Source organism: Amblyomma mixtum, chromosome 1 (assembly GCF_055824585.1).
Source record: "Amblyomma mixtum isolate Tamu chromosome 1, ASM5582458v1, whole genome shotgun sequence".
Classification (NCBI taxonomy): Eukaryota; Metazoa; Arthropoda; class Arachnida; order Ixodida; family Ixodidae; genus Amblyomma; species Amblyomma mixtum.
In genome coordinates this window covers 215,945,486-215,971,146 of record NC_143012.1, presented here as the reverse complement: position 1 = coordinate 215,971,146, position 25,661 = coordinate 215,945,486, and the positions used below count along the sequence as shown (strand labels likewise).

Genomic DNA, 25,661 nt, shown 5'->3' with positions numbered 1-25,661 from the left:
TCGTAGCATGCAGTAACCATAGGTTCGCGCATTCATACGCTGTTTCTTTTCTCGAAACAGGCGAATGGTGTATATGCTCCTTCAGGTGTCAGTTGACGGCCTTAGTGTCCCTTCCTTTTCTCCTTCTTCATTTGCTTTTCGAAACAGCAATCATGGCAAAGGCGGCAACAACGTTCAACAGGAATAACAAAAAAGGTGCTAAGCTTTTTCAACATTTAACCGTATCATCCCCAAAAATATCATCATCTCCTTCTTGGCAGACACTCATGGGTTTATGGCTACATTACCTTCGCGCAATCACACACGAAGAACGCGGGATATAATAACACAAGAGAATCAGTGGAGCAGCGGTGATTGCCGCATGTTAGTTTAGTTATTTGGGAGTTTCGATGTCAGAGCGGTAAGCTTGGTACACATGGCTGCCACTTGCAGCTCGCTGCCGCACTCGCTACCTCCGCAGCTACACTTCGTCCAGCGGAGGGCAGCAATGCAAGACACTGTGCCTTCCTGAATGCGTGTAAGTATACATGCGCTTGTTTCCTTTTTCTTTTTGTTTTTTAGTACCTTCTTCACTATCGTCTTCTGTCCGCCACAGTCTACTGTATGACTACCTTCACTGTTGTGATGACACCCTTGCACTATGAAGCCGACGTGTAGTTTACATTTTCAGTCTAAGTTGCTTGTTAAAGTTATGCCAACATCTTTACTCAATAATTAATACTCTAAGAGGTTTTGCGCAAGACAGTACGTGGAGGTGGCTGCTATAGGTTACTTAGGTGGTACCAGAATATTAAAGAAACGCTATCGCACATTGAATGTACTATTATCGTGCCGCGAAGATCGTCCTATTGTTCGGGCAGAATGTAGCGAAGTCGAAGCCGGTGAAAAAAGAATAATGACTAAAAGCAATTGTCGGCAGTAAGCGGGGGGGGGGGGGGGGGGGGAAGCAGAGTGGCCAAGACCGGGCATTGCATACTTCATATAAAAAAAGATGGCTCTTCATTGACGATCTTTCGCGTCTGTCCCGCTTGCGATAGCTGGTTTGAATCTCCGGTGCTTCATGGCGTCGCTTGTATCTGGAGAAGCGGTGCCATTGCGGCAGACTTTCTTAACTGGCACCTTCGAGCACAGGGAGCGAAGCACATGGTCGACATATAAAGATATTCTATCAGTCCTACATGCAAACTCATTCCGTAGTTGAAATGTGCATGCGACAGAAGCGTCAGGCCGCGCAGCCCGGAGTGTTCTCGCTCGCAGGGAGGTGAGGTACGACCTGACCACCTCCCAGTCGGAGTGGCCCAACTTCCGCCAGCAGTCGTGGGCCATCAAGCGGTGGCCGCTGCTCAACAAGCGCATGCAAGATGCGGGCATCCACTGGCAGGACGTGCTCAACGCGACCGACGATCGGACCTTCATGGACGAGCTGGTCGCCTTCAGGTCCGTCGGCCTCCGAGATGCGGGGAACTGCTCTGTCTCTCTGCTTCGTGGCTGAACGAGACGTCGAAATCTGAACACACATATAGGCTCAGATTATAAAAAAAATTCAGGAGGGCACTTTGTTGACCTAAAGGGCGGTGAGGCGAAAGCCTTAAAGGGCAACTCCGGCGATTTTTCGATGTGCATCAATTGAAATGAAATTTTAAGTCTGAATTTTTTATGATAGCCTGATACCTAATGTAAAATTTCGCACCTGAAACCGGCGTAGTTTTTCCGCAAGCGAATTTTCAAGACAAGCGCTCCTCGACGCGAGCGGCACCCACTGGTCGAGCAACTTCTACAGGCCACCCTGTTCTGTGACGTCACTGGCGGGGCGGCGTGTCAAGCTGGTTGGGCGCGTGCTGGCGCTGGCAGTGCAGGGGAAAACTGAAAATTGGTTTTGGGGAAAGTAAACATGACGCAGTAATGGACACCCGAAACGCGACGTAAGGTAGGAGTGAAAGAAGAAAGGAAGAAAGAGGTCCGTAGTGGAGCTCTCCGGAATTATTTCGACCACCTGTGCAATTTCACGCACAATTTCATCTCAACGTGCCTGATGTGATGTGTACGGCAGAGTGATGGGTCACGGCAACTTCTGTTGTGCTGTGGGGTGCACAAATTCTTGATCTGTGACAACGGGCATGATCTAGCGTAGGTTTCCTAGCGATAAGAACCTTCGCGACAAGCGTGTGAGAGCTGTCCGCCGTGTAAACTGGTCTCCGAGGAAGCATTCCCGCTTGTGCTCGGAATATTTCGCGCCAAAATGCTATGAAGACAGCGTGTACTTCAAAGAGAGCTTTGGACTCGCTAAGGCTTCGTTCAAGTGGCGCTTGAAGGCATATTCTGTGCCAACGTTATTCTAGTACAACCGTCTATCGCAGCGGCCAGCTGAACGAAGCGCGGCCGTCAAGAAGAAGCGGTATGTTGGATTGTAGAACTGTAGCTGGCGTGAACTCACTTCCAAAAGCTCGCCGTCGAGATAAAGCTTCGCAGAGAGGACTGTTGGTGATGCATGCCCCTGTAAGGACGTTGTGCACCGCGACAACGTTCCGGCAGCAGATTCTTTCATCAGGCTGGGTCGGCCGGCACTGGCCACACGAACAGCTGCCGGCGGGAGCATCTCATTAACTTTTGTTCTGACGACTCTGTCACAAATGCATGCACGAGAAATGACTCAAGTAATCACTTCTCCGAGTTCAGACCGTCTCCGTGCTGCAAGTGACGCGGCCTGTAGTGTGACTCGGCTGGCTCGCGCGGCGGTGGATCATACCTGAAAGGCGACTCGTCCAGTCCAAAATCGTCGAATGAGTCGTCTTATAAAGACTCGCTGGTCTCGGAAAAGCTGTCCTTCGCGCTTTCAGTCATGTCGACAGCGCGGCTCAGGGTAGCTGTGATATCTTCGGGGACTTCAAAGCGCGGCGAACCCGCTCGTGACGTCACAGTCAATACCGCACGAAGGCACCTCCCCGGTTTCGGTTTAGCGGTTTCGGTTTCGAGTTTTGCGTTTTTTGCTGTTTAAAAATTATTTTACGTTTGCTTTTGAAAACCTTGTATCGTACACATTACAGGAGGTTCTTAGGAACACAAAACAGCCATTAACTTAAAATGGCTGAAAAATCGCCGGAGTTGCCCTTTAAGAGCGGTGTTGCTGCTTGTGTCACTTATGTGTGGTTAAGATGTTAATTGAGTACACAACTGTTTGCGAATCTTAAATGCTGGAGACACTGAAGGGCGTTTGAGAGGAATCCGTCTGATTCGACGCCTTTCTGCAAACAGTCTCCAGCGTCCTAGACAAGGAGAACTACATATGCGCTGGCTGGAAGTAGCGTAGCCATTAGCACGCTCGGCTTCGGAACGGAAGGTGTGCAGTTCGGATCTCATCGTGCACAAAGATTCTTTTTCTGGTCTGACTAGAAAAAGCGTGACACCTCTGCTGACAACCTTCTGCTGACAACCTTCTCTCGACAACGATGAGGCATTAATGGCTTTTGCCTTAATATAGAGGAGCGACTGACACCAATCAAGGATTGAAAAATGAGGTCCCCACGTTTCCGGACTCTGGAGAAAGTACTTAGTTCCGAAACGTTTTTACCTCGTTTTCCAACCCTAGGGCGGTGCCAGTCTCTCCTCCATGTTAGAAATCAAACCAGACGAACTACCGTCGAAGGATTTCACGTTCTTACTGAGATAAGGTCTAAGGTTCGGCTAGTTTATAGAACATCGTCTTCGCTATCGTTGGAGTCGCGTTGTTTTTGCTATGTCAGTGATGTAGATCGATTTTGATCGCTCAGGAGGAGATTGCTCCAACAACATCATGCATTGCTGACATGTGTTTTGGTCTGCGCGAGGCGGGGTCAAAGACCCGGTTTCCAAAGCGTTTCGCCCCAGTGCCGGACGCCATTTCGTCAAGGGTAGGCTTGTGCCTGTAGGAAAACGAGTGGGTTTCCGGCAGAAATATTGTACCCACCACCTACCACACATGAGACAGACGTTCGAACAACTACGCCATCACTCTTGTACCTGGGCGGAAGCACGGATGGTCCTCTAAGAAAAGAAAAACTCAATATTTACGCTATCGCTGCGTAACTCGTTAAACTCAGCAAAAGCTTAATTCACAGGGTGCTAGCGCACAGCATCCCCTGGTGTTTACGATGTCTCACACCATATCCGTGTCGCGTCGTCACTGATCTGTCATATTCACACCCCTCCCCATTGGTTCACGCTGCGTGCACCAGCGCCTCTACACGCGTCTACGGAAAGTAGCTCGCGCCATCGGTGTAAAGGTATCACGGCGGTATGACTTCAAAACCTGTGTGCACGCTCTTTGGGTCATAGAGCGCTAGCGCATACTGCTCACATTATATATCTGCCCGCGTCGCCGCTGTCTTCGCAATGCAAGCGAGGCGCCAAGCAAGCGCATTGGCCACCTCACCTGCGCGAACCTCTTCCTCATCTTTTCGCTTAACTCCATCTCTCGGGCACGTTGTCACTGCGCGAATCGCTAAATTCAGTTAAAGCTAGCCCATGCGCCTCTCCGTACTCTCGGGCTCGCTGAGTCAGTCGCGTCGCCAGCAATTACTCCACACGCTATGCTCGTGTGGGATGTGTGAAGTTAAACTTCTCCCTCGACATTTTATTCGTTGTACAGGGAGGCTTCTCAGGAATGAAATGTTTGGAAGATCGGTCTATGATCCCGCTTAGCGCTATATATATATATATTCGGAGGTCGTGGGTTCGGATCCCACCGGCGGCAGGTGGTTGTTTTTTCTTCTGCTTTTCTAATCAGTTATCTTTAAAAAACGATAACATATTCAGTAATATTCTAAACTGATCAACACCACAAAATAAATAACTTAAAAAAATCCCCTGTGCCCCTTGGTTTCTGTGGCTGTTGGCTTCTGTCATATATATATATATATATATATATATATATATATATATATATATAGGGCGCCTTGTTGAAGAGGTTCAGAAAATTGCGACCACCTGGGTTTCTTTAATGTGCACTGGCATCGCACAGTACAGGGCCTCTAGGATTTCGCCTCCAACGAAATTCAATCGAGATAGAACCCGCGCCTTTCAGGTCAGCAGCCGAGCACCATAGCCGCTATGCCACGTGGCAACCTCATTTCGACCTTCTCGGACGTATCCGAAATTTTGCCGAGCTCCTTACTACGTAAACTCGTGGGTGCCTGTGGTTTGCGTCATGCCTATCATAGCGCTGCCCCCAGCTAATGCGCCGTTTTGTTCTGTCACTGCTGACATGAGGAGCAAAATATTTCATCCCGCGGAGATCTTATATATGATTGTTTGTTCTTTTATTTTTCATTTTTCCAGGGGAAATTTCATGAGGGTGCACATATACATACAGGAAATGAACTACCTCTCCGTTCGGGACCTGCCAGCGTACCCCGTAAGTGTATGCACAACTCCGCCGCTTTCTGCACAGAAGACTCTGCATAAATGCGCTTATTATTGAGCGTGCATTATCGCGTACACAGGCCACACCAGCGTCGACGCATTGAACGAGTTTAGGTGCAATGGCAGAGCTCCTCCAAGATGAAGGACTTCGATAAAGGCTGGTTCACATGCAAGCGACTGAGCGGTGCGACCCAGCGGAAATTTCCAACTTGTTAGAACCTCGTCGCTCTGGAGGCTCTAGCCACCGCGGCGACTCGAAACAGGTTTCTGAGCTGCGGCGGCAGGAATCGCTAGCGTTTTCGCTTGCATGTGAAACAGGCTTGACGTTTACATTGCAAGCAAGACGAGTTTGGACCATATCGCCGCTAACTTCAAGAAATAATTGCTTTAAGCATTCATATTTCCCACGAGCTATGGTTGACTGGAATAACCTCATTAACAACGCAGTTACCCAGAATTCATTAGGATAATTTGAAGAGCACTTAATATAATTTAGTCTTATTGTTTTCCTTTTTCTTTATGCTGTTATATGCATGTCCCACGTAACTGCCGTGTTTTTGAGCAAGACCGCAGTAAGTTTAAATAAAAACAAAAAAAAAAACAAAACAATGTGATAGCAACTTCGGCACATGTTTCAGGATTGCTATATGCGCGTGCATGCTTTCTATCCATTCATGCGCGCCACATTCGGCTGTAAGACGTCCTTTCAACGGCACAGAGGCTTCGAGCTGGGCGTTATGAGCGCGGGGAAGCGCTGTATACAGCGATACCAATGTTGGGCATTACGAGGTGGTGATTTTTGATGCTCAATTGCAGCCGTATCTTATCGATCACCACCTTTAAAATAGGCTTAAGATTACTTGTAATTACAGGTATTTACAGAAACAGCCTCTCTTAAAAGGAGGTTAACGGTATAACTTCGCCTGCTTCTGCCGGTTTGAGAATCGGCTAGAATCCTGGTTTAACTGGATTTGTATGATACCTGCGCTGGATGCAAAAATCTGGAAAATTCGCACTTTCCGACAGCACTCTCTACGAGCACGCCCACTATCATACTCACGGGAGTCACGTAAGGTGGCTTGTTCGTGAGGATGTGGTACAGCAACCGTTGCCGCTTCTTTCGCCCGGAAGGCGGCGTAAGGTCTCAGAGTATTCATTAACTGAAGCACAACTGTGGCCCCAGCCCACTGACGAGCGTTTCTACAAATGGAACTTTAAAACCTTGGTCACCGGACTCAGGCTTTCTTCCCACCTATTGAAGTTGAAGATTGTGTTCCGAGAATTCTGTCTTCCCTCCACATTGCTTCCAGAGCACTCAGCTGGAGCGATACAAGAATCGAAGTAGAACCATGCTGGAGAACCAGGCGAAAATCTATGCTTTCGTCTAGTTTGCATATGTCCACATGCACAATGGAAGTATAGGGCGTCCGTGATGCACGCATACCGCTCCGCTGCGCATCCATTTCGGCGCCCTACGTACAAGTGGTGCATGGTGTGCCATCATGCTACTTACGACGCTAAGTGGTGGTTAGATAGGTTACAGTGCACATGGTGCGGGGTCCTAGCAGCAGCGGGCAAAGGGTGCTCCCCGATTACGCGTTCTCATTAATGCGTTGGAGGAGAGTAACTCTGTGCTGTTGTAACTAAATAAAGACTCCACCACCACCTTAGCGGAGCGCGCTTAGACGGTTCCTCGCTGCCTGTGACGTCAGCCGCTCTGGACACGTGATGTGTTACACCGACGCTCACGCCTAGAGAGACACACCAGCAGCTGCGCTGTAAAACGATCATGACTTTGGCACGCACAAGTACGCATGACCTCAAGCTATTGTGGAAATGGGTACAGCATAATCCGACATCCATTAAACGCTAACTTCGCTCTTCAAACTTCCCCTCACTGACGCATTCACACGCATGCCCAGTTACCGCAGTTGTTTGCCGACTTGGGCGGCTGCTTGGGCCTCTACATCGGTGTGTCGGCCATCACCATATTCGAGTTCCTGGAGCACATCGTGACGCTGATGAACCACCTCTGCGATCGCTACTTCGGCTGCGGCAAAAAGCGGCCTGCTTCGCCCCGTGCCAAGGCCGAGTGGACGTACCCGCCCCCGCGGGAGGAAAAGGTCGCCGAGCATGGCGGCAGCCGTAAGCCGTGGTCCTTCCTGGTGCGCGACAGGGAGTACCCCGTGCTGGGCCGAGCTCCGTCGCGGTCACCCCTCTTCCGCACGGTGTACTCGAGCCCCAGGGACTACGCTGGCCCTGTTGCCGGCCCTGCCCCAACGAGGCGACCCCTCTACCTGGGATACGCAGTTCCGCAACACGTGGACGAAGACGGCGGCTTCTTTGGCAGGCGCTTCCAAACGTAAGCTTTGGGATATGCCACTGCTCATCGGAGATGGAAGTACTTAGAAGTAAAACTCCCATTCTTTCACCCGTCCCCGCCGAGGCTAATAATTGTCATAGTGATGACACTCCTTGCGCACAAGGCGTCCGATATAACGGTTTTATAAGTGCTTACCAGCCTTTTTTTTTTAGGATACAAAGCATTAATGAATCATGAATCTTTTGGTGTACTTGTCTGACGGCCAGGAGTCGAGAACAATTCAATGGTTCATTATTAAATGAAACGTTTCCACGGCTATTAACAGACTAGTCAAACACGTTCTGTCACGACAAATACAGAAACCTAATGCCCTATCTACTTCTTTTTGCAGAAACAAGGATTCTGTACTGGCGGCAGTGAAGAGTCATCACAGCAATGATTTAAGAGACTACCGTCGGCCCCGTGTGCTGTGACAAGTTATTGCGAAGTCATTGTTAGCATCGTTACTCTCAGCAGTTAAGGCTACAAGGTTAGCACTATGATCACACATAGGATGCAATAGGATTTGGAAGTGTCACCGCTATAAGAATGTTGACACGTGTGTGCCACATAACGAAATAGCAGCACTCTATGCGGTAACAGTGGCCCATGCATCGTTTCGACCTTTACCTATCTTGTTCTTACTATCACCGTGCCACTTTTATGGCCCACCACAAATAGTTTCAATGCAGGGTAGCGAAATAGCACACCCTGGCTGAGGCCGACTTCTCTGCGATACCCACTGGCGAAATCTGTCCTTTGCTGTCTGCAGCAACAACTCTCGCCTCATGAATACCGGCGCAGCTCCAAAAAAAACTCCGAGAAATGCCAATAAACACAGTACAACAGAGTCCCGATGTGTTGAAACGTTTTACTCTCGTACGTCGTGCGGAGAATTGTCGATACTAGCAAGGCATACAAACTGCGGCAGGAAAGGGGGCTATTTACAAGTGTGATGAGGCGCGCACTCTGGGGCGCGTGTCGTGTCGCTAGGAAGCGCCGTGGGAGGAGCCTTCTTCGCGCAGGAGTTCGTTGACCTGTTCGTCGGAGATTCGGAAGGGCAGCGACAGGTCCGCCACCAGCGAAAAGTGGTCGGAAGCGTAGGCCAGCGAGGGCACCCGACCAGGTCCGATCTGGTCCTCGGTGGGGAAGTCCAGGCGGGCCTCGAGCTGGAAGTCGTTCTTGGTGTAGAAGATGTAGTCTATCGTGTGGCAGACCTCGCCCTCGCGCCGGATCTTCCACGTGGTGTACGGGGGCTCCTGCTCGCGGACGCCGCTTCCTGGCTTGACGGCGTAACTGCTCTCGAGCGGCAGGTCGCGCTGCGCCAGGAGCGTCCTGTACACGGGCTCACTGGGCTCGGCGTTGAAGTCGCCTGCGATGATGGTGGGCCTCTGGCCGCGGTTGTTGCGGACGAAGTCGAGCAGGTCCTTGCCCTGCTCGTTTCGCAGGCTGGACAGGAGGCCGCCCTGGCGGGCTTTCAGGTGGGTGGTGACCAGGCAGAGCTCGGCGTCGTCCATCTTGCGGCGGAAGACGCAGAGCAGCGTCACCTGGTTCGACTGGCAGGTGAACACCTCGAGCACTCGCTTCTCGCAGCGGACCAGCTCGAACTTGGTCCGGTCGTAGAAGATGGCGCAGCCGTCGGGCCCGTTGTTGCCGCGCACGTAGCAGCAGGGCGAGTCCGGCTTGGGGAAGAAGGTGCCGTCGAAGCCGACGCTGCCCAGGCTGGCGCTGAGGAACTTGTAGTGGTCCACCTCCTGCAGGCAGACCAGGTCCGGCTGGTAGCTGAGGATCTCCTCGAGGATGCGCCACCGTCGTTTGCTCCAGTCGAGCGCCGCCTCCGGACAGCAGGCGAAGCCGTCCGCCTGCTCGGCCAGGGCTGCGTCAGGCAGAGACAACAAACGTCAACGTCAGTTAAGGACACATACGAAGAACCGTGGCGAGATACGCAGTAAAAATGTAAAATGAAGCGGAAGCAGGCAGCCTGCTCCTTTTATTTTTGTACAAAGCCAACGCACATGCTACGGCGTCAATCCTGACGGAATATCATCAACCGAATGCGTATTGAATTTCTTTTGCCTTCCAGGGCATGCACGCCCTCCAACTGCCAGCATCGCTCTTGCACGCTAGTAGCAGTTAAAGCCCCTCCACAACGTTTCGGCATGAGCGTCATGGAGGGAGCTTTAGTAGCAGTAAGATGGGTGCTTTGGTCAGAAGCATATACGGCAATGCTACCCGCTGGTCTAGATGATTCATACTTGGCCGCAGTAAAAGCGAAAACAGAAGCAACCACAGGTAAAAAGGCGTAAGCACTTTGCCTATAACCTTACGGCTATTAAAGTCGATGTTGTGACCGACATCGCCGCAGGCAGAGAATTTTCAAGAAAAGACCTGTTCAGGAGCAAGTTCTTCCAGCCCTTTTTTCCCTGGTTCATACTAGCATGAGCTAAGGCCCGGCACAGTTCATGGCTCACCCTGTGAAAGCAGGTTCCACTGGAGCACTCGCACGGTCTCAGGTCCGGGCTGTTCTTGGTAGCGACCCGTGAAGTTACGTTTCAGTTGAGGAGGAAGCGACTGCAGCTCCCTGCGGCAGCGGTCAAGCAGCTCTTCTCGCGTGACGTCATGCTGTGGTTCGAGCTCCAGGTCGCAGTCGGCGCGGTCCTCGTTGGCGATCTTGGGAGCCGACGTAAAGCTGCCCATTCTGCGCACATTGAAATACGACAGAAACTCTAAGCATGGCTGGCAAAGGACAAATACTAAACGCGCTTTTCCGTAACTGAACTTCCTGAATGGATAAATAGTGTACGAGCTGCGCTGGATTCGAAGGGCGTCACAATGTTTTGGGTAACATAGATCCCAAGAAATTTAATTGCATACTATTATCCCTGCACGCCCAAAGAAAATATATCATGTACAGTCCCCGTCAAAAGTATACGGCCCAATGGGGTTTGCTTCTAAGCTGTTTAGTGGGGCTCCCTAGCATATCTAGCACTCCAAAGCTTGGGAGGGTTGAGGACGTAATGCCATTCCTCGTTCGAGAGGTTACGGTCGCTGAGCATGCGTAACGAGGCATGCAGCAGGCCTCACAAGCAAACCCCTTGGGCCGTATACTTTTGACGGGGGGTGTACATCCCAGCGCTACCAAAAGCAATATTATGACAGCGGCACCGGTGTGAGTACAACGGCAGTATATCGTGTAGAATAGTAAACCTTGTCAAGGTGTTCAGGACGGTGCTGCTCAGGCGTGCATGCTTCAGCCCAGGAATAAGCCGGGGATTACCATTTGCGAGTGGTCTTTTGACGTGAACGAAATCAGCTTGCGAAGTGAAATAGCCCACATTACACGTGACATCAAAGAATTGACCCCGGGAATACGAAAGAACACCCCAAAAAGAATCCATTTTTTGCTGCTTCATTGGCGTCCCGATGCATCGCTATAGTTTGTTTATATCCCACGTTCAGCAACAGTATTACTAATCCTTGCACGCCTCTTGGTTCCTTCATGACAAAAATAGAAAGGAAAAAGGAAGAAAACACCACGAAACAGGAAGAAAGTCCTGCCATGATCAGCAACTGTAAAGCCTGCATGCTCAGGCACAAAACAGCTCCGAGGTTCAAAACACATTTAGCGGACAGGCAGTCCAGAGAGGCAGAAAAGAGAGATCCTTGTCAGCGACGAGTTCACCGACCTGCAGTAAAAACAGCACAGCGGTGTCGGTGAACTTGGTTCAGGCAGCATGCATTCCGCAACAATGGTCGCGCTATCACGACTGCCCGTACGTGTTTCTCGTTAAAAACAACGCTGTGCGAGGAAAATAGCGGAAGGCGGTCCGTTTAACCGCCGCAGTTGACATTCCCGCCGATACACACGCGACATTATCTGGATGCCATTCTTTCGGGAAAGGAAAACAATAGAGAAATAGGGCAACAACCCAGGGGCAACAAACTACCTCCAAACTGCATCATCATGCTGGGAAAAAAGCCAGTCAAGCCGCGCTCCACACATTTTTGAACTTCAGAACTATTGCGAAATGGCGTGTACACAGTTGCAAACGGGCCATGATACACGGCTTCATAAACTTGAACAACCCCTTCCTGGCAATGACATCAACATGACCCCGTGGCGATTAAGTTGAAATCAAGGAAATACTCAGTACAGCCCTAGTTTTATATCGTTTTATCAACTAGCAGAGTATCAATGAGTTTCAAAGCTGGAGGCAAAATGCTTCAGATCAGTGCCGTTGTCAAGTGTGGAAGGATCGGCCAAAGTATTGCCGCTTATCTTCCTATATGTTCGAAGATTACCAGGAAACTGCCACGCTGTCATATTTATGCCGAAGCACTCAATGCTACCTCCGATTAAACGGCAACGCCTCATGCGATTTGAAGAATTGGCCCATAATGCACGGTTCTTTTCGGCATGATCGACGTCCCCAGGCGGCGGGTACCGAGACAGGAAAACATGGAGACTCGTGCCGGCCATAGTGCACGAACTGCACCCACTCGAATGACACGTTCGGCGCGTTTATTTTGGGCCCTTATCGCTTTCCGACCCGCTTATCGCTAAGGGGAACGCAGTACACGTCAGCGGCGTACTCCACATCCACATCCACATCAGCCAACTGCCCCAAGATCGCGCTGACGTCAAGTTCCGCGTCGGTCATGCGCTACGTGCAACTCGCCAGGCCAAAGGTGTGCGACGATAACGCTGCATCTCGTGCGCAGAAAGATAAGATAACGCTTCCCGCACGCTATCTCTTCTCGTTTCGTTGCGAGATGAAATGCGTGCTCTTTCCAACTAATATTACGGTGAGGTTTATGTTGCACCACATGGCAATCATGCTGAAATCGATTTTGCCATTGTGTATGCTCGAATTCCTGATACAGTTGCCACTGCTACGTGCTCCGAAAAACCACGCGAGCTAGTTGCCGCACAATGATAGTGGCTTGACTAAAGCTAGTGATATATACCGTAAATTTCGGTACACAGCTCGCAGCTATACATGTTATAAGCGGCCATTTTGAGCTTTGTCGCCTATCTGTACCGCGGGCTACACATGCTATGACCATTTTGAGCTTTGTGGGCTGTCAATAAAAGCATACAGTACTGCATTTTTATCGCCAAATATAGCATGAGAGAGAGAGAGAAATAAACAGGAATAAGAAAGGCAAGGAGGTTAACACTGTACTGGGTGCGAACTACACACCAGGTGCTGAATTTATACCAGAAATTACGGTACATAAACAGTGAATCTAAAATTTAGCTAGTACGTAGTTTGAAACTGGTTGAGTTTCGTATCCGACGTGGCCATGAATAGTGCTTCTTGTTTTCAGAATGTTCAGAGAACATACAGATGCTCAGAGATGTTTCCAACGCTTACGCAAGCATGCGACAGCGGAATGAATCTGTTTTAGTGCGAAAGCGCTGTTCCAGGCGTACCAACCCCGGGCGAGAATCTGCTCCGAACTAACGCGAGTTACTCGGGTAAGCTCGAGTTAGTTCAGAGCACGGTGGAAGAAACAGACTATATTCTTCCACCGTGGTTCAGAGGAGTGCCGTGTAAGCTGCAGCGAATGGGAGGAAGCTCGGATACAATCGGAGGAGCGTCGCGCCACCTAGGTCAAGTAACCTTGTGGCGTCAACACAGCATGCCCTGGCAGTTAAATTAATTACTGGTCATTAACCAGGAATTAATCGCATCGTTTAACCGCCGCGCCACGGCACTGCTAGTGGTATGAGGACTCGCCGCTGTCTATTAATGTTATAACCGCCGCGCCACGGCACTGCTAGTGGTATGAGGACTCGCCGCTGTCTATTAATGTTAAGTATAGAATGAACACTCGGCATATATGGTCATAACCCCACTAAAGAACTTAAGGGAAAACTTAAGCGTCCCCTGCTTTCGCACATGTACTCCGTTTAACTACGTTAAGCCCCAACCACTTTTTTTGTTTTTGACACTTGACAGCAGAAGAGCGAGCTAGCCAATTCCAGTAAAACATACAGAGCAAGCAAACTACATTGACATAGTAATGGACAGAGACAGCTGATATATTGCATATATGACGCCTATGCTACCAAATAGTTATTTTTGTCCCGCGTAGTAGCAGCGAGATACATTACAGTGTCAAAGAGCGCTAAGCGCAATAATTTATTCAAGCAGAGCTGAATCTGTACGTTGCTCAATAAGCATCAACGACGCTGTTCTCACACGAAACGAGGTTCACGTATCGGTTGGAGCAGCACTTATGACGGGACAGGATGTGAGCGATAACTTCCTTCCAGTCCTTGCATATGCGATATCCAAGAACTACCATGAACACTCCATAAAAGTTCCATCCCGGTCGCAGGGACCTCCGGGTATCTTTCGCTTCTGTATCTCATTCCTACTTGATAAAGATGCTAGCACGAGCAAAAAAAAGAAGCCAAGGTGTCCGATTAACTCTGCGACAAGTAGGCACGATAGCGACAGATTGCTCCCAACTTGCTCCATGCATCCGTTATTCTCGCTCACGCAGGCTCAAAGGCCGGTCGCGAGAAGATAGTGACACTCTAGTACCACGAGGATGACCACGCGTCCTGCGCTTCACTTCACAGAATGGGAGGATCACGCGGCTACAAATCGCGCCGAGCACATAAAAAAATGAAAAAGACAGAATTCAAAGATAGCCACCGGGCAGAAGGCGTTGCCCAACGAGTTTTCTCGTCGAGCGTTAGATAAGGATTGCTCTCTGGCTGCCTTATCGAAGCGCACTGTCATCCCCTCTCGTGCAGCACGTTGCAAGTCACGGGACGGGATGTTGAAAGGGCAGAGTGGGAGCGGGACAGAGTCCGCTTGGCACACAAAACTCAAGCGGCTACACGGAGAATCTTGAGTGCTAGAAGAATGGCGGCGACTGAGCCTAGTTACTGGTCTTCGTGTAAGAAATGATCGATTCTCATCAAACAGAAGTCCAAAAGGAAAGGGGAAAAAGGCACCACATAATGAGCCCCAAAAGCAACCGGCTCCAAACATTTCGTGTGTACACTTTGTCGACTAACAGGCATGCTTACGAAGGCTATACCAGTGTCTAGACAGGATTGAGAACCAGTTGCCTCCACAGTTACGAAACACTCCAGCGACCACCTACACGGGAACGCAGTCATTCTTGGTGTATGCGAAAGATTAACTCTGAATGCGCTCTCTGGGGGAATATTTCGCACTGTACAAGAAAATACGGTTCCAAATTCATATAGTGATCCACTTCCGTGCGCGAGGCAAGTGTGTATCCGAGATACAGCCGTTAAAAGAGCATCGCTGTCCGAAGCCAGATCCTACCTTGGTGCGAGGCGAAGAGCCGCTCCGAGTTGCAGTGGTTGCCGCATCGTTCCCATTCGATTCAAGCGAATGAAGCAATAAACGATACACGAATGTCTCCTAGAATTCACACATACAAACGCAAGCCACTACACACAATAGGTATATAGCGAGTACACTGTCTACCTGGACGACTGACTGGATGACTATGACATGACTCGTTCGTAGCACACACCGCCAGCCCTGGCTGGGAACCACGCTGAAAGCGGGGGAGTTTTGAGGCAACGCCTGAGGCTAAATTTAGAGACTTGAGGAGCGCGGTTATTTCCAGCGGCCCCCTTTCGGAGGAGGGCGGAAAGAAAAGGGCAGAAAGAGGGGGAGTCACTGCACAGCCAGAAAGAGGGGGAGTCACTGCACAGCCAGAAGACAACAAGCGCGCCATAACGCCGGCGTATGCAAATGAGCGAAAGTGTTACAGGGTCGCGGCGGCCGTTAAAGAAAAATGAAATACATCGGCTGTCGAAGCAACGAATAGACTGCAGGCAACCGTTCTGCACCCGCGACCTTGACGTTGGTCAAGAGGACTCCGGAGCTTTCGAAATGCTCCATCACCGATGTAGTTGATACATACTCATTAGATAATAAGGGGTGGATGGCTACTAATTAAAATGCTGCGATAACGCTACCTGCTTGCGGCCACCCAGAGGAATGAATTGCGGGACGTACCTCGTCTTTCCACATAGAAAGAGTTGCACTTGAGACTCAACTTCCATAATACGCGCTCAGAGGCGAAACGTCAACTTGATGCCAACTTGATGCCAACTTGATGCCAACTTGATGCCAACTTGATGCCAACTTGATGCCAACTTGATGCCGTTACACTTAACAGAATGGCTGTAACGTGGAGCACCCGAGGTTCTCGTTCGAGGTCTGCCCCAGGCAACGCACAGTGCTGTCCGTGATGCACCACCAGCCGTACAGCGTGCTGCCGCTGTGCACTGTTTCGGCGTCGCAACTCGAATGCTGCGTAGTTGCGCTCGCGGCTGAGCCGGACCCGTTCTCTCCCCCGGGGTGCGCGTGTTGACAGCGACGAGAAAGCCCTGCTATTCATTGAGTACGACGGGAAGTTATGCCCCGCAAGGCGACCTTGCGCCGAATGCATGGCTGCTCCGTGGGGCTCCTCCATCCCGCTGTGACGTCACAGCGCGCACGCACACACAAACACACCGACAGAGAGTAACGTCGCAGGAAGGCGCGGTGAGTAGGCGACGGCAACTTCCAAGGTTGCACGCGAGCGCGCCGACGACGTGCCCCGACCGTACACGCAACTCCCGCCCCGGGTATGCGAAGCATTCGCCCCTTCCATGACGTTTGCAAGGAAACACAGCCGGACCCTGTAAGCGTCGCGCACGTTCGTAAATACTGCGTCGAAGAGGACAGCTCAGACCGTCTCCGATATGCCATGTATGGAATGAGAGGGGATCTGATGAACGGCCGCCAGCTCAGGGAAAAATGTAAGAGCCGCGCGACTGGCAGTGGCAAAATGTCGTAAGCGGACATCTGGTTTACGTTTCACGGATGCCGCTGCGGTCTCGCCCTTTTTTTTATTTTTCTTTATGAAATACTCGAGGCAATGGTCTGCGTTTTGTTCCTGCTTGTAATTTCCAGCTCCACTTTTAAGCCTGCTTACACTGTTTAAGAGGAAGCTCGGTCCTAAGCAGCAGACGCTGTCGACGCTGATGCTACGTCAAGCGCTCTAACTGGTCCGGGGAGAAACTGCATGACTCTGCGTCAGCTCGTGTGTAATCGCTTTCAAAGGAAACGAAACGCGACGTCAGCAAATGCAGCGCAAGTTTTGGTTCGGGTCTGAAATGCTTTCCGGCTCTCTGAGGTCAGCATGTTTGCCCACTGGGTGCAAAGCTATCGACGCCTGGCACACGCAATGTTTGACAGCACTATTATGACTAACCGGTGTCATAAACTCGGTCGCTGTTCGGTGCAGACATCGAGCGAAGCGTCTGAGTGGCAGACCATTTACAAATATTTATCAGTCGCGTCCGTTAGCTCCAAGCCACCGAAACTGTTGAGTCCAGAACTTTTCAAATAAAAACAATGCAGACAAACCATATATGGTATACTGGAGCACAGTAAAAAGGGACAACTATGGATGGGGGTGTCAGGGACTCTGCACGAGCCGCATCATTCAGTGCGTAAACGTTATCGCGTGGGACCTAGCGCTCATTTGCTGCATTAGCATTATGCAATCGCGATTATATTTTGTGGTAACTAGATCACAGTTCATTATCGATATATACGTGTCAGACAGAAGGAAAGCAATAGCAGGTGTATACTTTTAAGATGTCAATGAGGTGCTACACGTGCAATAATAATAAAACTGACGTGACGGAGCTCGAATGAAACGAAATGACACGTTAAAGACCCCCAGGTGGTAGAAATTTTACCGGATCCCTCCATTACGGCACCTCTTTCTTCTTTCTCTCCCACCTTCCTCCCATGCCATACCGCGTGGTTGAGGTGTCCACCGAGACATACGAGACACTTACTGCGCCATTACTTTTAATAAAAAACCAATTTCCATTTGTTTTCTCTACATACATCGTTTTGGCAAGGAAATAATACCACAAAATTCAGTCGTACGCACGCACGAGTGCAACGGTCAGGAGAGGTGACAAGGACGCGCAATAATTCAAGTAGTAAGGAAGTCCCGGCCTCGTCTGTCATGTGCACAGCAGATAAGTTGTGGTTTGGTTTGGTTTATGGGGTTTAACGTCCCAAAGCGACTAAGGCTATGAGAGACGCCGTAGTGGAGGGCTCCGGAAATTTCGACCACCTGGGGTTCTTTAACGTGCACTGACATCGCACAGTACACGGGCCTCTAGAATTTCTCCTCCAAAGAAATTCTAGCCGCCGCGGCCGGGATCGAACCCGCGTCTTTTGGGTCAGCAGCCGAGCACCATAACCGCTGAGCCACCGCGGCGGCAGCAGCAGATAAGTTGTGACGCGACCACTGTCACCCTTGCTATGACAAGCATCCAACACTGCTCAAACGTAAAGCGGATGAGTTCCCCTCACTTTTCAAAAATACAGCTCATTGCCTTGAATCGTACACAGTCTCCGCTACACTCTGGGACAGAGTGACAGCACCGGGCATGCCGAGGTCGCACAAACACGGATCATCTCTTTTTTGACAAACGAGGCCGACGACACCGCATCGTATTACAACCATGTGTTTTTCATTGTCGAAAGAAAACAAGAACGTCCTCTTTCACTGCCAACTACCTTTAAAGCCAGCCTAAATGAGCTTTCTGTACAGGTGCTAATGCACCGCTGTTAAATACGCGACTGCACAAATACCCGAGGACAAAGCACTCAAGGAACGACTTGCAAAAAAAAAAAAATGAACAGAAGGCTGCACAAAGGTCTACACACCGAAGAGAGCGCGCCAACGCCCTTAAAATAACATTCACACATACGTCCTTCCGACGTAGTCAGCAGATGCAACGTTCCAACGTCACAGTGACGTACTCATGACGCACTTCGACGACTGCTTTGTTTCGGCTTCCGCGCGTTTCAAACATTTTCGAGACGTACGTCTCTTGTTTTGTGTTTTCTTTACCCACACCGAGTGAAGGAAAGCGGACCGTGACTTTTCCGTTCTCCCGGTTTGAGCGCGCTCGTCACGGTTGGCCGAGTCAGCGCACGCAAAGGAAGGGAAGACCACGGCTGAAGCTGACATGTGAATGTCTCGTCTGGTTTGCCTTCGCAAACACTGACTCCGCTTTTGTGAGTATAATTTTTCTTCGACTAACCTACTTGTTTCGAATAATAAAACAGTCTCACTTTCTGGAAATAACCGAAGTTCATCAAGTTAAAACGACAGAAACATGTGTGTTTGCTTTCTACTGGCGAATAATTCCATGGCTAACCTGGCCCTTTCAGCAACTCTTGTGTTGCGTTAGAAGAAGCTGATCTTTAAAAAAGATCTTCCTAATTAACTCCTGCAATTCCACAGCCCCACGGACTGGCTGCTCAAAATAGGTGATTTTTCCATCCGAGTACCCAGCCGTCCTAGGCACCCCGATGGCGGACGGACCAAATGGTGGCGAATAGTCCGATGCGACAGGGCTTGTTTTAAATTGTTGCTGTTTATTCTGTAAAGTTTACTCTCGCTCAAAGTAAAATCAACGCTTTTCCTCTTTTACCATTTCAAGGGTAAGAGGAAAACAGCGGTCAGGGACCCGCACTGTCCACAGCAAGCATCCGACAGCTAAGCGAGAGGAAAAAAATAGCATTCCCATATCGAGGTCAACGTTTTTGCCATTGAGAGCTCAAATCCTATTCCAAAACCGACAAGCAAAACATGAGCTGTCAAAGAACTCTCAAAGCAGCTTGTGCTCTGCCTTGCTTCGAGGACGGCCGGATGATTTTTCACGCACAGTATTTTTAAAAGCAAGGCCTGCAAAGTGACGCAGGGTTTTTTTGCCGCTGTCGGACTCTTTCCGGCAAGTATGTTATCGCGGTGCAAGCCATGTATGTGAGAGGATGAACTGAGACAAAAAGAACTGGAGGGGGCACTAAGCCTCCGCCTTTTAAGGGTATGACACCATAGAGTTAATGGGTTAATGTCCATATATGCGGAATTTGTCAGTCTCTACTTTACATCCATAGATCGCTGGCAGTCCTCATACCACTCCTGGAGCAGTGGTGCAGCGGTGAAGCGATGCGCCACCGCCCTGGGATGGCAGGTGCTGCCACCTGTGGGGCTTGTGAGAACCATGTTGCTCTTCCCGAGCGAACCGTAGAGTTTCTTACTATTACCTAGAGGGAAAGCTGGCGACCCCTCTATGGGAGTTTGCATGGAGACCCCACGTGACCACCTCAGCCACCATGGGCGCTCAAAGCATCATGGGGCGGTGAGCTACTTGTTGCGGAACTGCAACTTTTGGCCAAAAAATAATAGAAAAATTAAGCTGTTTGATAACTACAAACGTCCTAACATTCAATATCTTGTCTAATGATTGCAACAAACGAGCATAAAAGCATTTAAGTGCAAAGTTTGCCCAAAATAAGAGACGACTCGCTCTCCTATTGGCCAAGCAGTGCAACACTATAAAAACTAATATTTCGTAATTAACAGGCGCACTTTTAAAAGTAAATATGTTTTCAAAAAATATGTTGTTGCTTAAATGCTATAAGAGGTTTTTTAATGGCATTTCAGAAAAGTTAAACCTTTATTGGCGTCGTGTGTCGTCGCGGTTTCACTACTATGAGTTTTGCCCACTGCGTTCGCGCGAAAGTCGTCTGCGCACACACGAACAGCGTTTTCAGAATGAAACGTCTTAGTAGTGCCACTCCATGTTCCCGAAAAATTACGACTGTGCCGCAACAAGTAGCTCACCGCCCCATGATGCTTTGGGCGTCCATGGTGGCTGAAGTGCAGCGCCGCCAGCTTTCCCTCTAGGTAATAGTAAGAAACTCTATGGAGCGAACAATCACTAATTGAACTGCCACCTGCCACGGTGGTCAGTTTGCTCACAATCAGGTGGGCAGGTTGTGACGACGCCAAAAGGTCATGTGACCTAGTTGGCTCACCTAGGTTGTCGAAGCGGCCGATTGCTCCGGCCGCGCGGGTTCAAACGGTCGCCGACATCATACAATTCTTTCCGACATGGGGATACCGACGCTCTCGCGTGAAAACAAAGCTCTAGTCCAGTAAGGCACGTTGACGGGCTAGTTGGTTTTGCATCTTGAAACTTGAAAAAAACCACCTAGGCGCAAATAATTTCACAAGGACAAAAGAGACGAGCAGTTGGCGAGAGAAGAGAGTTGGCGCTTGTCCGTTGTCTCCTGGTCTCTTTTGTTCTTGTGAAATTATTTGCGCCTAGGTGGTGTTTTCCAAGTTTCAAGAAAAAAAGCTCTAGTCGCTAGGCGCTCATTATATGCGCATTATTCCGCAAGAGGCCGAGCCGGCGGTCAGCCATATTTGCGAAAATGTCCTCGCATTCACGTTCTGCGAGCTATTTATAACCCGCCTGCAATGCGAACCACCGCCGTTCCTCGGAGTAGAAGGGCCGGCGCCATTAAACAGATCCCGCAATGAATCGTTATTAAGCCGCACGTGAACGTTGCGGTGAGGACACACGGCGGTGTAGACTCGCGGCGATCCTAGCCACTGTCAGAAATCTCAAGGTAAGTGAAATGTGTAATCCCTGCCGAAATTAAAATTTGATTCTGATGCCTCTTCAAGAGCGGGGCGAAGCGTGGCTTTGACAAGAGTCGGCTGCGACCGTGTCAGGGAGAACAAACATGGCGGCGCGCCAACTGTTTTTCGCCCTCGCTGCCTACGTCACACTCTTGCGACGGAAGCGTGCTTCGTTCAGCTGGCGCGCATTCAAAGAATCCTTGACACGCGTCGCGAGAGAAGAGCCGGTGCGAGGGCTAGAAGGGTTCTTTCACGGTTGCTTGTGCGAGTGTTCCAGCGCGGCCGTGTGGTTGCAATAAATATGAAATCGCACAAAGGAACGCACTCGCCCCACCTTTTCAAGGACAGCCAAACCGACACGAGCCTTTGAATTTGGAATTTTTCCTCTCAGTCTCAATGCTATTTTTTCTCTTTATACGTAAAATCTGTTTTATACCAGGAAAAGTTGTCTATGGCAGAACTGAATAAAAAAGAATGCGCAGGGAAGGGTTCCACTGAGAAACGCGTACGTGGTCGCGACCAATTTTACAGGATGCGACGACCCCTAAAAGTAAACCATTTCTTACATCAAGCGTTCAATGATTCGAACGAGGAAAACGAACCCATCGCGTGAATTTTCAGGCCGTCCTAATAGAAACTACGACTAGCGCAGCATACAGACACGTTGTTGCCAAAAGTGCCCACGAGGCAAGTAACAAGACGCCGGCGTCAGAAGCACAGATTCGCTGAGCAGTTTATCTTGTCGTCCCAGGGCGCAAAGCTTGTCCATTATTCTGTGCTTCTTGAATTTAGTGATAGCGAAAGCTAAGACCCGTGAAGGGTTCGTCTATCGTTCTTATATATGGCGCACTGAATTGTTGCATAGATTATAAGAAAGGTGAACTAGCTGTTACAAACTAATTTTATCTCATATGTTTGGTGACCTAATTTATATTGCCAGGCATCATTACAAAGCGATCTAAGAATTCTGCTTTAATTTTCCACAGTCCAATACAACTCAAGAACAAAGAGTTTTCTCCACAGTGCCCCCTTTCCCCCCCCCCCTCCCCCAGCCAATGGCGTCGGCCAATTTTCATGAACCTGCTGGTGTGAGCGTGAGTCTCCTCCCTCCATCCTTTCATTGGCCACTCCCTGCATTGTCAATCTAGAAAGCTCATAAGAATCGGCCGACGCTGTTGGCTGGAACGGGTCCTTTGACAGGGAAAAGCCGATTTATTCTTGAGTTGTCAAGATGCGTTTCAAGGAGAAATGTTTGCTGCTGTTACCACTTGTGTTGTCAAAACAAAAACGGCACTATTTACACCTGTTATACTGGCGTAGACAGTGAAATAACTGCAGAATATTTATTTATTTTTAAGACAGAACACTTGTGGAATCATGCAGAACATGGTGCTTGGCTGCTTTTTTTTTTTGACAGTTCACGTTTGAGATAAGGCCAAAACGAAACATCGACCCAAAAATCCCGATAGGAGCCTCATCTTAAATATCAAAACTTATCTCACGTAATGGGATACGAGAGACTGGAATTCCTCACACAGAACTATGCTGATGCCGGTATCGAATTCAGTAACACGCTCACTTGTTTTTGAAGTTTTGCCAAAGCTGAACTTCACAACGTTAGCAATACCACTAGCTTTCCCGTTTTCTTTTTCCTGCCACATCGTGCGGGGGAAAAAAACCAGCGTTCTCGTTTTTACTCGGACAATGGCAGCATCCCGATCATATCACTCGTTCTGCCAGCATAAAAAGCACCGCTATCCCGTTTTACCTTCGCGCGAAGGCAGTTTCAGCGGATGTGACCTGGATGTCTGGGTGTTCTACGTCACTTTGCATAGACCGCGAAGTAGGTCAGTCTGCAGCCAGCTTATCAGTGTCGGAAGGGTTGCTCCCTGTAACGCTGACCTTGGCGGTCAGGCCACGCTCTTTCCATTAATGCCTCCTACGCGGACGGTTAAGCAAGTTAACAGCAGAACAAGCTGCGTGGAAAACTCCGAACTCCGGCAGGCAGCTATATGGATGCATGTGACCTTGCGTTCGCTTTCCGTGGTGCGTGGACAAAAAAAAAAAAAAAAAAGCACGGCGTACTACAAACACCACTTCGGAGAACGAAGGTCAATCCTGCACTTGCTGTTAAAAAAAAAGAATAAAACAAAGATAAAAAATAAAAACGGCTTATCTGAAAGATCGGTTACAAACGGACGGCAAAGCTATAATGGCACCAACTGCGGTCTATACAAACAGCGGTAACCATTACATGGTTAGCGACAACGGCGACAAACTTGAGCTTCTGATTGTATGTACGCAGTGGCGCTAGTGAAAAATAAACCGCTCGGAAAAATTTTCGCAATTTAACGAAAGAAAACAACGATAAAGCTTACTAGTGTTCTGCACTGTAAGCCGGCACACGTACGAATCAAAATTGAACAAAGTATTTTCAATGCGTTTTTGGGACATGCGCACACTAACTCTTCCCGATAAGATTAACTGATTGCCGAGTTTTCCACCCTTGGTCAGCCGCTCATTAAAGCAGGTTTCTGGTGATACGCAACTAGCGTGGCTCGGGCGATACGTCCAGCTTTAGGACGCTAAACTATACTATACCATACCATATGTTCAAGTAAGAACGGTATTAGACACACAAAGTCTTTCGAATGCATAGAGATCAACGGTCGACTGCTGCTTCGCCTGTCATGACCAGCCATTGAGAGGCCAAACTTATATCTGTAATGTCTCGTGAACAGGGGAGGGAACTCAGCAACGCGATGAAAGAAAGCGTCAGAATGTCTTACAGAGGAAAAAAGGAACTATGATAAAGTACGCACAGTCCAAGTGCATTCGAATGCGGTCCAAACTGGTCTGGGCAATATATGTCGCATGCAAGAGGGGACAAAAGTGCGCTGACCTTGTCTCGACGCAAGGCACGGGCGCCACTTTCTGGTCTGCTCAGTGGCAACGACCGGTTCGTGCAAGACGACGGAAAGCGGAGCTGACGCAAGCGTTGCATAAGACGTCTCGCGATCGCGTCAAGACTGCGGAACCCGAAACTTGCGCGCCGGATGCGAGCGTCAGCGTTTGGCCACAAAACAAAGAAATGACGACCACCTGCTCGACTGCAGGCAAACAAAAGACGCAGTTACCTTCCTTTTCTGGCAGCGAAGTTAGCAGCTGTTGCTATGGGAAGAAGAGGCGGTGCTATTTGAGCGAAACAACCAGTGGTTTGCGGCAGAGGTAGCGGAGAACTTCGAAGCTTATAACCAACAGAAGATGCGCTTCACGACATCACAATGCATATGGCTTTCATTCAATTGCGAAAACGAAACAAGGCCTAAATAATGCTTGCCATGATGCCCTACTACATGATGGAGAGAGCATTTGCCCGTTAAACCAGTCAAATGCTTCGTTCGAATACATAGCAATCTAAAAGTCTGCTTCGTGAGATCGCACGGCAAAAAAAGTCCATGAAACATGGAACTGCGGTGCTCTATTTTATGCTCCACCTACTGTCGTTCCCTGAGAACCCGCCCAAGCGAACACTCCAGAAAAATTTTTCGCGTGTGGTTCGCGTCGAAAACGAAGGGACAGTTTAAACTGGCCTCTCTGACAACACCTTTCCGTTCCCCTGAAAGTGGCTGCAGTACTATCCAGCCGCGATGTCCTCACCTGCCTCCCTGTTGCAGCGGCGCCTTGTACAGCTCCCAGAGCGCGGCGGAGGACGCGGCCTCATCGTCCTCGGAAGATGCTGCGCCGCGCGGTTGTTGCAGCGACGGCGTCAAGTTCTGGCTCGGCTTGGACCACAGCTGTTCGGACGAAGACGGCGCGAACGCCGGCTTGGCGGGCCGACGCAGCAGGTCCACGAGGGACTGCGCCAGCCGACGGCTACCCACCACCCTGCGGGTACCCATCTGCTTGCAAGAAGTATCCGATGGCCACGCAGCGAGATGGTCGACGGTTCCTCAACGGCGGTGGCACGGAACAGGTGCCTCCTCCGTCCTCTATTGTCCTACTCCCGGGACTAAGGCAGGAGCCGGTGTCACAATCCCATGTCGTCGCTGGCGCAGCGCGCTATCCGGGCACCTATCCAGATGGAGGCGGCCGACGTCATGTTCCCGGGCGGCCGCAGTGCAGTGAGAAGGTATATAGCAGGCTGGCACTGAGTAGGACGACGGCGGTGAAGGCAAAGGCAAAAGCCCGACCGGCGCGCCGGCCGCGCTTTTGGCTTCCTCGACGAGCCGGCGAGGAGAGAAGAGCACGGGAGGAGAGCAGCCAGCAGTCACGTGACGCGGCGGGGGCCCTGTCGCGGCGGCGCGCACGTGAACACCGGCTGCTCGAGCGGAGCGGCGCAGGCGAATGGAGCGTATCTGTACCGGCCGCTGCTACTTCTTTC

At 50.0% G+C, this 25,661-nt stretch overlaps 3 protein-coding genes across 5 annotated transcripts in view; 2 read left to right on the top strand and 1 right to left on the bottom strand.

Annotated features, from left to right (window-relative positions):
• Positions 1-511, top strand: part of LOC149370808 (acid-sensing ion channel 4-A-like) — an 84,007-nt gene extending 83,496 nt beyond the window's left edge. The window contains exon 6 of the mRNA XM_089578734.1: positions 433-511. Coding sequence (XP_089434860.1) covers positions 433-511 — 79 coding nt within the window. The remainder of the gene's footprint in view (positions 1-432) is intronic.
• On the top strand, positions 252-8,610 carry LOC149370807 (uncharacterized). Its single transcript, XM_089563276.1, has 5 exons — positions 252-517; positions 1,258-1,437; positions 5,314-5,389; positions 7,320-7,759; positions 8,112-8,610. The coding sequence occupies exons 2-5, from the start codon at positions 1,355-1,357 to the stop codon at positions 8,191-8,193; spliced, it is 681 nt and encodes a 226-aa protein (XP_089419402.1). The 5' UTR covers positions 252-517; positions 1,258-1,354; the 3' UTR covers positions 8,194-8,610.
• cu (NADP/NADPH phosphatase nocturnin) lies at positions 8,611-25,641 on the bottom strand. 3 transcript variants are annotated; one of them, XM_089563253.1, is made up of 3 exons: positions 24,938-25,641; positions 10,231-10,457; positions 8,611-9,635 (listed from the first exon to the last, which is right to left on the bottom strand). In XM_089563253.1, the coding sequence occupies exons 1-3, from the start codon at positions 25,177-25,179 to the stop codon at positions 8,749-8,751; spliced, it is 1,356 nt and encodes a 451-aa protein (XP_089419379.1). In that variant the 5' UTR covers positions 25,180-25,641; the 3' UTR covers positions 8,611-8,748. The 3 variants fall into 3 exon arrangements, with proteins under 3 accessions (XP_089419379.1, XP_089419393.1, XP_089419388.1); XM_089563267.1 differs by lacking the exon at positions 24,938-25,641 and adding an exon at positions 15,781-15,940; XM_089563262.1 differs by lacking the exon at positions 24,938-25,641 and adding an exon at positions 15,076-15,286.
• Positions 25,642-25,661: the final 20 nt, after the last annotated feature.

What these genes read in the sequence shown, in the direction of transcription:
- LOC149370807 (XM_089563276.1), top strand. Translation starts at nt 1,355, where the DNA reads ATGCAAGATGCGGGCATCCACTGGCAGGACGTGCTCAACGCGACCGAC. An exon ending in GACGAGCTGGTCGCCTTCAG is followed by an intron (nt 1,438 to 5,313) that starts GTCCGTCGGCCT and finishes TCATTTTTCCAG; the next exon opens with GGGAAATTTCATGAGGGTGC. An exon ending in GGGACCTGCCAGCGTACCCC is followed by an intron (nt 5,390 to 7,319) that starts GTAAGTGTATGC and finishes ACGCATGCCCAG; the next exon opens with TTACCGCAGTTGTTTGCCGA.
- cu (XM_089563253.1), bottom strand. Translation starts at nt 25,179, where the DNA reads ATGGGTACCCGCAGGGTGGTGGGTAGCCGTCGGCTGGCGCAGTCCCTC. An exon ending in CCGCTGCAACAGGGAGGCAG is followed by an intron (nt 10,458 to 24,937) that starts GTGAGGACATCG and finishes CAATGTGCGCAG; the next exon opens with AATGGGCAGCTTTACGTCGG. An exon ending in GTGGAACCTGCTTTCACAGG is followed by an intron (nt 9,636 to 10,230) that starts GTGAGCCATGAA and finishes TGCCTGACGCAG; the next exon opens with CCCTGGCCGAGCAGGCGGAC.